The sequence below is a fragment of the Vigna radiata genome, chromosome 11 (assembly GCF_000741045.1).
Source record: "Vigna radiata var. radiata cultivar VC1973A chromosome 11, Vradiata_ver6, whole genome shotgun sequence".
Classification (NCBI taxonomy): domain Eukaryota; kingdom Viridiplantae; phylum Streptophyta; class Magnoliopsida; order Fabales; family Fabaceae; genus Vigna; species Vigna radiata.
In genome coordinates, this window is record NC_028361.1 from 6,270,271 (window position 1) to 6,282,048 (window position 11,778).

Genomic DNA, 11,778 nt, shown 5'->3' on the forward strand with positions numbered 1-11,778 from the left:
GAAGTTTTCTCGGAAAGTGTGTGAGTGAGGACAAAGCACACTGGAAAGTCTCGTGTTGATGTGTGGGAACAGTCAGAAGTCCCTATAAGTTGCCGGGGCGTTACATGGATATTCTATCTTTTAAACATAATGACAATAACATTAAGAAAAAGCATAATTATATTTACGAGAATGTGTTAGAAAATTAAAATAATAGTTAAAAAAGTGAAAATGGTTATATGTATGTACTATAAACTATTTAATATACCATTCAATGAAATTGTGCAAAAGGAAAAATTTGATGACAAGATGGAAAATACCTGAGAAATTTAGAAAAAAATTGCAAATATCAAACTAGTTAAATCATTAATAAATAATTAAAATTATATGAGGAAAACAAAAATTATTCAAATGAAATAAAAAAAAAGTAAGGATGGAGAAAGTAAATAAGATTCTTCTTTTACAATACCTAGTAAACGAAAGGTTTACATAATTGAATACTTAAAAGTAAGATATTCACGTGAAAAAATAAATAATAAAAATTATTTGATTCACTTAAATTAATAATTCACCATTTGAATATAACTACACAAAAAAGAAAAATGTATAATTAAGACCGTGTAAGAGGAAAATTATCTTGAATAGCTGAATTTTCTAAATATAGATCAAGTCAAATAATTAGAAGTAAGTGAGAAAAATGTATTGTGAAAAGGAAAAAATATATATAAAACTAAATACTGAGAGAATAATAAATAAAAATGCACACAAATATATACAAGTCTTTTAGGTTACTTAATAAAGTATGGGAATTTAATAATCTAAATGACGATGTAGACGAATGTGGAAATGAATATTAAGACATGTATAGAGGCTATAAGGAACACAAATGTTTATATTCATACTTAATTAAAAACTTCATACTCATAAGTAAACATATCATAACTCTATCTATGATACCTTGTCATCCTTAAAAGATCATCAAACTTCTTATGTCATAATGCACATTTTTTCTTTAGTTTTTTAATTATTGGATTAAGTACATCATTACATGTTATAGCTTCTAGCAATAGTATAATTATTCCTACTTAATAGTGTATATAATTCACACATCATTATTTGATTATGATTTAATCTATCTTATTTTTCTTATGAAATATGTTATGAGTTTAGATTATAGTGAAATAATTGTCAAAAATATATTATTATAAAAAATAAAAAATATTCCATGACAAGAACCAGGGGTTAAGTCACAATAAAATCATGATACTTAACTATAATATATTTAAATAAAAAAATACACTTAATAACAAAGTATAAATATTAACCCAATTACAATAGCTAATCCAATAAATTTTAAATATTAAATTAATTGCTACCTTTTAACAATTATATTTTTCCAAATTCATCTACCTAATTTGTCCAAAAACAAGTTATGTTCTTTCAGTTGTATTTCTTTTTTTTCTAATTTGTTGTCAATTGATTAACCACTCAACTCTCTCACTATTTATTTAATGCATCTGTTGAGAATGTATGACTGTTTTAATAAAATTATACAGAGAGGACCTGGAATTACTGTTTTTCTTAATATATAAGATAAAAATGTAGATAAATTTAACACCACTTTTAATGGACTTCATTTTTAGCATACATACAGTTTAGCTTTTTCTTCCCGCACCTCATTTATTTCTTGTTGCACCCCAAAAAACTTATAATTCTCAAATTGTCCCTTGCAAAAATCACAATAAAAATGTTAAAGCTATTCATGCAACCGGAGATGGCAGCGGCGCACAATTTCAGTCACTCTAAATTTCTCCCTCCCTCATCCCTGGTGGAAATAAAGGTAAAGTAGATTTATGGAGCTGCAAGAAGAAAAAAAGGAGGTACAGGAAGATATGTCCATACAGGTTTTGCATCACAAAAACTATGGGCTGTATTATATGCTTGGCCCATAAACCATTAAAAGGTTGATCAATAAATAAAATTAGGGTTAAATATGTTTTTAGTCCCTTAACTTTTAGTGAAAATTGGATTTAGTCCCTCTTCAAAACTTTGGCCACATTTAGTCCCTGAATTTTAAAAAATGTATGAATTTAGTCCTTTTAGCTAAATTTGGTTAGGTTTATTTGATGTTTCAAGCACGTTTCTCAATTAGCATTGAAGCAAAAATGTGTCAAACAGTATAAACAACCCAAATGCTATCATAAAACGTGTTTGAAACCTAAAAAAAAGTTAACAAAATTTGGTTAAAAGGACTAAATTCATACATTTCTAAAGTTGGGGGATTAAATTAGGTCAAAGTTTTGAAGAGGGACTAAATCTAATTTTCACTAAAAGTTAAGGGACCAAAAACATATTTAACCCATAAAATTAATAATCACGTTTAAGTGTATTGGTCTAGTAGTAGGGATATCAAAATGGAGATAAACATACGAGACCAGTCAGTTCATGGATTGTAATTGGATTGAGTGGAAATATTTTCTTACAAGTCAAATTGAATTACATAATATATATTTTTAAATCGAATGGAAATTAAGTTAACATGTAGCTAGGTTAACATTTTTTTAATACTTGAATATTGTTTGATAATATTTGAATTATTTAAGTTAATATTTTGATTTTTATTTAGTGTTTTTATAATATTACTTTTTACTTATAATTAATGTTAAATGAAATAGGTGAATATATAAAAAAAAAAAGTTGAATTAATTAGTTATGATTATATTATAATAAATATATAAAACAATTGAAAAAAGTCAACTCGCTTAATTTATCCCTTCATAATGAATGAAACAAATTACAAAATTTGTATTTGTTATAAAATATATCAAATTAAATTATATTATCTTTAACTTGAGTCATAACTCATATAAATCAGATTAACTTATTTTTTATACTCGGTGTTATCTAATTGTAGACAGTCCTGGATTAAACTATTTTATCCTATTGAGCTAAAAAAAAATTGCATCTAAAAATTTAAACTTAAATTCTACATTTGCGCAGGTTTTACATGTAGTCTAAATAGTTAAACTTAATAAGATATTAACGCATTTATATTCATTACAAGTAAAAGATTAATGTACTCTTTTCTAATAATTAAATTTTATTCAAAGTGTAATGTATTAATAATTGAGACCCAAACATATTGGAGTTTTCCATGTTTCTCAGTCTTCTAATAATAATAAAACTAATAGAAATAAAACATATTGGAATGGGATTAACAACTTTAAACAGTACAAATTTTAGTTTGCATATTTTATAAAATTTATAATTTTTGTTTTTAGTTTTCTTACAATTTTAACTCTAATTTTTAATCATCCGTAATTTTTATTTTTAATACAATTTTACTCTCCTAATTTTTAATTATCCATAACCTTGCTCAATTTTTCAGTTTTGAAAACGTCATCTTCCTCAATTCTGTATCTAATATTGTTTTTCAATTTTAATAAAATGCCGCAAGTTCGACGTTACGGGTTTTTCCTTAATCTACCACATAATGTCCAAATCCATAAAATAAAAAAACTTAAAATTCAATAAATTTATGAATAACTAAGGAATCAAGATAATGTAAAAAAAAAACACTAAAAAAACAAAATCTATATATGTTGGAAGTCTATTAAAGATAAATTCAATTCATAATATATAAATAGGTATAAATCTCATTTTATAAACCGATTTTAGATAGTTAAATTTAAAATTCACTTTTAACCATATATAACTTTTAAAATTGAAGAAGTGATGGAAATAAGTTGGAAGTGAAAATTATGGATAAAATACAGAGAAAGAATTTACAGTTAAACCCAAATTAAAGATAATGAGGAAGAGGAATATTATTTTTAACAATATTCTTAACTCTAAAATGTGGGCAGCATAAGTTAAATTATAATGATGTAGGGTCCAATCCAAAATAGTTTAGTATTGTTTTTCTCCAAATGAAACTAGGTCAAAATAAAAAATAAGAGTACATATGACTATGTAGCTAGGATGGAAACATTGCTACATATTATACAAAAGGTCAAACCAAATATAATTTCAATTTCATCATATGTAGAAACTTTCTTCTTTTACCAATTATAATATTAGAAGAGAGTTAGACTTTGGGAATATTTTTTGTTAGAAGTGGAATTTTTTATGGTCTGTCCATGAAACACTTGTGTTGATAAGCTCGAATGAAATGGAAAATCAGGAAGAAAAGCTAAGCATATACACTAATATTTGTGTTGAAAAATGAAAAACTGAAAACATTTCACGTGGAAACTCAATTAAAATTGAAATCCGTAGTGGAAACTGTGCCTGGAATCCACGTTTGGATGGAAGCAAAAGCACCCAAAGAAGAGGAAGCCATTGCTTTGTCTGCATTAAATCATGCAAACAGAGGTCATAGTTGAACATGAAGTTTGAATTTTGGGAGACATATATATACTTGAAATACCTATTTTATAATTTCATAGAGTGGTTGAGCCTTTGTGTTGAAGAGTGTAGTACATTGAAAATACAAGAAAAAAATGGGTACGTGGGCACGCAGGCTTTGCTTGTGTTCATGAACCTGACATGTCTGCCCTACTACTTCTTCAGCAACCGAAAACAGCGTATAAAAGCAAGTCTTGTCTATAAAGTACATCTCCATACACAAGTCAATATTTGACATTTATTATTTTCTTCAACTTCTTCTGCCTTTGGATGCTTTTAAAATCATAAACTTCAACGCTATGATTACTTCAACTTTTCCATTTGCATTTATTATTTCTTACTTTAATGATGATTTTCTAGAACTCTTGGGGTAGAGTTTACTAATTAAGGCTTATCACTTTACATACCTGCAAGATTGAGTTTAGTTGTTTCAATGAAAAAATCATGATCAAAATAATTTGAAACAGTGAAGACGATGAGAAGTTCATCTAACATATCATTGGAACAACGGAACGGAATGATCCATGCTTACCTTCATATTGAATAGGTCGACAACATAAAGAGTTAATTAATGTCTTGTACAAGTGTACTTTCACATGAGAACTTTAGTGGTTAAGTTGTCGATATTTTCCTTTTTCTCATCGGAAAGTGTTGGTATTATTTTAAATTTTTGTCCTTTTCTTTTTGGGCAAATAAGTATTACTACAAATATCATTGGTTGTGATAATTAATGTTCTGGCAAAGACAATTATACAGTGATTAATCGATCCCTAATTTTTCGTCCTCTATATAACCAGACATCCGATGGACATTATTAGGTGACTGGCAACCTAATTAATATAAACCTCTGAGCTTAAAATGAATGAAATAAATATTGGACTCTGACTGTCTTGTGACTCTCTGTGACACACTTGTCCATATCGTATAGCAGACTAACAATATCAAAGAAAACAAACTGATTTATTTCTGTGGCTTAAGATAATTAGGTTTTGTCATTTGTTAATCAAGGAAGGGACAAAAGGACTGTGTGTTTAATTGTTGAGGGGACCTCATTTCCATGTGCAAGGTTGCAGACAGATTAAGAAGACATTTGTAAAATTTAATTATGGTGAAATATGAAATTTACACGTTTGCTGAGTATATACTAATATGGGGTCCATGCATGTACTAGAATTTTCAGGTAATTTAGAAGGAAAAATATCTCAGTACTTGAAATTGTAAGGACAGGTATAGTCGTTGTCCCTTGTGTCGGCTGTAAGAGTGAATGAAAACATACATTATTGAGAATGTCCATTTTCATATTAGCCTTCTGATTGGATAAACTATGTATTGTATATGAAATGAAAAAGTAAATAAAACTGTATATAATATGACCTTTACGAAGGAAAAACACAAACAAACCTTAATCATGGTCTGTAACGAGGAATTTAAGCACGTCTAGTTTTGGTTAGTTGGATTTGGGGTCATGTTAGATGAGATATAGAAAGATGGCAATGCATGAAAGGAGTTCAATACTAGTGATGGCTAAGCAAACTTTTCCCATGCAACTTGCGAGGCTACTTCGCTCTCTGCTTGTCCTATTTGCAGTGATTATTCTTTTGGTCAATGAAATTCTTTCTATTCAGAGAAAGAGAGAGAGAATGTAGTGTACCCGCATCACATCTGAAAGGGATGTGACATAATGATCCATTATGTATGGTGCATGATTAGTAAAAAATATGTGCATTTCAGTTTTATATTGCTTTTCTTAATGCTAATAAACTTGCAGTTTTAGAATTGTGTTACAACCTGTCTATCTCCATCTTTCAACTATTGATGCACCACTTGACTTTCATCTTTCAAGAATATCAGAACTCTGGAAACTGATGAAACTCAAATTTTGTTTGGGTTTTGAGAAAATGGAGTTTGAAAATACAACAACGGAACCCCTTGCATTCATTTGCTTATTCCCTTTTCCTCCTAATACCTTTGAATCACCAGAACCACTGTAATTTTAACATCTTTGAAAATACACATTTCTTAACTTGGCCAGTTCTGAAAGGATTTTTTGCTTTTTTTTATCATCAAAAGTTTTGAATGTCAAACAATATCTTTGGATTTAATTAACAAGCTCGTTCAAGCTAATATGCCAAGCAGACAAATGCAAATTATAGCAAAGAGAATATAAAAATATTTAACAGGGTAACAACCCCATGAAAAACATTGCTTCACTTAAATCACCACTCATCAAAGATACAAATGACATTGCCAAGGAATAAATATATGCTTGGACTTCAATCTATATATCTATAGTATATACAATAGCAACAGCAAAAGTAAAATGTTAACAGCAGTGACCACTTGACAAAGGGACCTTTTAACTAGTGAATCACCACTTGACAAGGGATGTAAGTGACTATAATCCTCCGCTTCTGAAATATGTAGTTCCTCCTTTCCTATCTCATCATGGAGGTTAAGGACTGAAATGCAACTTCATCACAGGGTATGGTAAGTCCCATGTCATGGTTGAAGCCAAACTCCTCCTCGGCTCTTTGGAGCAGGCTTTGAAACTGTGGATAAGCCAGCCATGAGATTGGGATAATGTATCTGGTTCTGTTCTCCCCAACATAGACAGCAAAATGGCCTTTTGGTACATCATCAGGAAGACCCTCTTCATTGTAAGTCTGCTTCTTGCCAAAACTTGAGCATCTTTTGACAATTTGCTTGAGAACAACAGCTTGTGGTAGTTTATTGGATTTTTTGATGGCCATTATGTTGCTCTTGCACCTTCTTCAAACTTAGAATTTTTTGTGTATGAGAAGGTTTGAGAAGTGTGGATTATGTGGTAGAGTGGAGGGGTATTTATGGTGAGATATTACAGTAGAAGAGAGAACCAAAGTCATGTGGGTGTGGGGACTGGTAGCAGACCAAAGTGTTTTAGGCTAAACTTGTTTATCAGGGAACGCAAGTTCCAACACCAGTAAACGTTTGTTTGCCTGCTCCTTCCCCAATGGACAATGTGGGCCACTTTTCCTCTTAACTCAAAATTTTTCCATCACTTTGTCTCCATTCACTCATCCTTTTATCATGTCGGAATTTTTCACTTGCACACATTCAGTTTTCCATCTTTTCTTGCTCCTGCTGGATGCTGCATCTCAGCATTTTCGCCAAGTAATCATAAAGGGCAAGTGACACAATATAGGTTTTCCTTCTATAGTTTGTAATCTGATCAAATTCAACTGTGTTAATTGGTACAAATAGAGTCCCAAACATAGTAAAAATAAAGAAAAGTGCCGGATTGCATTAAGTGGCTAGATTTTATGCTTCAAACATGGTATTTTCATTGACGTGTACCTTAATTGCCATATATCTTAAAAACAATATATGTTTTGGTTTTGGTATCTACCTTAATTGCCATATACCAAATTGACACTTTCACAACTTATCAGTTAATTAGGCGTGCAGGAAACACAGATAAGGTGAAAATCGTTTTCAAATTGAATGAGAGCTTAAAACCTATATGGAACATGTCCTAAAGCTATTTAGCATAGGATTCAATCGTATTGCCATATTGGGTTGCTCGTCCTGTAGTGTTATATTTTACTATTTTGAAGTAATCATGTACAATGACACTACCAAATACTGCTATTCTGAGCCGTATACTTTGTTAATAGAACAGAAGCAGTCTCTGTTTAAGACGAGACTGGTACTTAAACACATGCACGTTTTCACTTAGTTGGAGGAAATTGCTAGAAATATCCAAGTTCAAGTTAACTTTATCAACGGCATTTGTTGTAGGAGTTATAGGTTATGAAAAATATGTTCAACTTTACTTGCTTAATAAATGGTCAGGGTTGAATTAACTAAAATAAAATGCTAAGTCATTTTCAAATGAACTAAAAAGTATTATTTCCTTTTACAAAAATTTTCATTACCAAGTTATCAATGCTAAAATATATCTATAACAAATTTTATAACTTGAATTGCAAACCTCATTATAAAAGTAATATCCAAATTTGGTCTTGAAAGATAATGAAAGATTGAGGCTTTTGTGGATAGGTTTTTACATAAATTTTTCATTTAAATGATAATTGAATAATGTATCAACAAATTGTCTAACTTTTTTATTATTGAGACTTTTAATCCAACCTTATATCAACTCACATATTTTTTTTTCTTACATGACTCTTATAGAATTTTTTTCAGCAGTAAACTCTTTCATATTTTTATTATCATCACCTTTTAATGTCAACACATTTTTTTATTTGAAAAAATATATATATTTATTATAAAAAAATATAAAAATGAATATTTAAAACTATAAAAATATAGAAATTTATTTAGAAAAAAACATTATATAATTAGAAAAAAAATATAAAATTTGAAATTAAAAAATATAACAAAATATCAAATTTTAATTGAATTTTATAAAATATGAAAATTATTAAAATTTATTAAAACAATTATTTAGGAAAAAAATATAAAAATAAAAGTTGGAGCTTTTCTATGCAATTTTTTTTTTGGTTTTAAGAAGTTGAGTAATATAAAATTTATTTATTTTTTTAAGTAATTTGAACAAAAAAATGTGCTGTGATAGAAAAAAAGCCTCCAACTATTCTATGTCAAAAAAGATTTAAAAGCAGCAAAGAGAAAACATTTTCACATTTAAATAATTAAATATAAAAACACTAAATCCTTAAAAAAAATTCTTTACATTTACATATTTAAATACAGTAGAATAATCAAATATATTTCAAATATATTTCAAATATCTTAAATTACTATACTTTTATATTTCTTCTAAAATAAATTTTCTTAAATAAATTTCTATACTTTTTCTATTTTCAAAATTTTATGAATTTCAATTAAAAATTCTATATTTTGCTATATTTTTAAATTTCTGTTTTCAAATATTTTCTAAATATTTAATAAATTTATAATGCTTTTTCTATTTTAAAAATTTTATAAATTTCAATTAAAATTTTGATATTTTGCTATATTTTTAATTTTCTATTTTTATGTTTTTTTTCTAAATTTTATTTTTCAAGAAAATTTCTATATTTCTATAATTTTAAATATTATTTTTAGATTTTTTTCCAATAAAGTTTTATATTATTTTCTGAAAAATATAATTAAACTACATCTACGATAAAAAAATTCCAAAGAAATAAAATATATGTGAATCTAATCATAATAATAAATATGTGAAAGAGTATTATAGAAAAAAAAAAAATCCAACTTGTATAGAAGGCGCGTAATATCCATATAAAATCAAATCCCAAATAATCTCGAAAAACAAAAGAAAACATAACTATAATAGGTTCAAAGAGAAAGTAAGTAGACAAAAATAGAATTTGTTGGGTCTTTGACCAATTTAATTGTTACATATACTTTTAAGTTTATATTCGACCTTTTAAAAGTATCATATAACCTAAAAATTTATTTTATGAAAATAAGCTTAATATCGAATCAACTTAAAAATATATTAAAATTTTCATTGCATACATTATTACTTTTTATTTTCCAATGAAATAAAACAATTTAAAAAAAAATTATTATAAAGATATGTTGTAAAAGTATAGAAAATTCTATGTAAGTAGTGATATGAATTTAAAATAGTGAAATTAAGTTATTTTAATATTAAAAATTTAAATTATAAATAAAAATTTATAATTATTTAAAAACATATATTCTCTGTAAAAAAATTCTTAAAGGTTTTTCTTTTCTTTTTAATTTCTTTATTTTCTTTTCATATGTTTGAAAGTCAAATATTATTTGAGTGATTTTTACTATAAACTTTTCATTATTTTTCGATAAGTTTTATTAATAAAATAAGTTGATTTTTTGTTTTTTTTTTTATTTGTTTTTTCTTTTTTTGTATGTGATCATTTTTACTTTTATATGTAGTATTTGAGTATTCTTTATTAATTTGAATTGATCAATGGTTTAAATAGTATGTGATGAGTATCTGTGTTGTTAATAAAGACATACAAATATAAAGCTTCCTAAGATAAGGATGTTATAAAAGTTTTTGAGTTGTTTGTTCTCTCTTTTATGTAAAAGAAATTAATGACACAATTTTTGTTTAATTGATACATTATAATTACTAATTATATAATTTGATTATAAACCGTCTATATTACTAAGTTGTGTGATGAAATATGATAAGTAAAATTGAGATTAAGTTTATATTTTGTATGAATTGATTGAATGTTGTTGGAGATGAAATTATTTGAATTAGTGAATATAGTGTAATTTAAATTTTAGTATATTAAGACATATCTAATTACTTTTCAATTGAGTTATAAGATTGAGATATCATAAAACTATAAAATGATGTAGATTTATTCCATGAAACTAAAGTTAAATAAGTACTTACTTAATGATAGTTAAAGTATTGACTTAACAATAACAAGTTTGCTGAATTGTACGTGTGTTTATGCGATTATCTTTTTATGGATTAGGTATTTATGTTCTATGTTCATGATGTACTAATGAACTTTTTCAAATATGTAACTAAATTTAAAACTAAATCTAATATATCTGAGTTAGATTATATCTGAAATTTTATCAAACCGAATAATTTATGCAATTATCTTTTTATGGATTAAGTATTTATGTTCTATACTTGAGACAAGTGAAAAAAAGAGAGTATATTTTGTACTAAAAGACGAAAGGAGTCTGAATCAATACACACTGCAGAAGTCAATTGTGATTAAAACCTATGTTTGTTGGTAGGCCGTTACTGTCAAAGTCCTTTCAAATTGGCCTAATAAGAATGTGTTATACGAAGCTCTATAATGGACAGCGATTGGATATTATTGTTATTATTATTTTCTTATGTTAACAAAGGATCAAATTAAAACAACCATTTCATAAACCTGCAACAAAAGTAAAGGTCTGAACCAAGAAGACAAAACCATGTTCCATCTATGAAGCTGCTCAATAACTAAATATTACTAAAATTTCACATCGTGTTCCCAACATATCGTCACGGAAACATAAATACATTTTTGTATTGTACTACTTTTTCTCAGTATGCCAGGGGAATTAAACAGAGTAATGAAATACAAATATTTATTATTTCAAAAATACCTAATCAATATTTATTGTTATTTTTTATCATCTAGAATATTAGAAAGTGGAATTTTAAGCCTAAGTCAATCCTACAAAATCGGTTTGTAAAATGAGGTTTACAGGAGTTCCAACACACTCACACCCCCTTCAAGCCGAGGTATAAATATCTCGTGCATGATAATAGAAATTGGATGGTCCAATAGCGGCTCAACAATAGGTGAAAACAAAAATGTTCACTTAGAACTCGCTAGCATAGACTCTAATTATGGCTCTGATACCATATTAGAAAATGAATTTTTAAGCATAACTCAACCCCACAAAACTAGTTTGTAAGGT

At 27.2% G+C, this 11,778-nt stretch overlaps 1 protein-coding gene across 1 annotated transcript; it reads right to left on the reverse strand.

The window, feature by feature from the left end:
* Window positions 1-6,556: 6,556 nt before the first annotated feature.
* LOC106777390 (auxin-responsive protein SAUR50) lies at window positions 6,557-7,303 on the reverse strand. The gene has a single exon (XM_014664973.2). The coding sequence runs from the start codon at window positions 7,134-7,136 to the stop codon at window positions 6,822-6,824; it is 315 nt and encodes a 104-aa protein (XP_014520459.1). The 5' UTR covers window positions 7,137-7,303; the 3' UTR covers window positions 6,557-6,821.
* Between the last annotated feature and the right edge of the window lie 4,475 nt (window positions 7,304-11,778).

Excerpts from the sequence above, each read along its gene's own strand:
- LOC106777390 (XM_014664973.2), bottom strand. The coding sequence starts at position 7,136 with ATGGCCATCAAAAAATCCAATAAACTACCACAAGCTGTTGTTCTCAAG.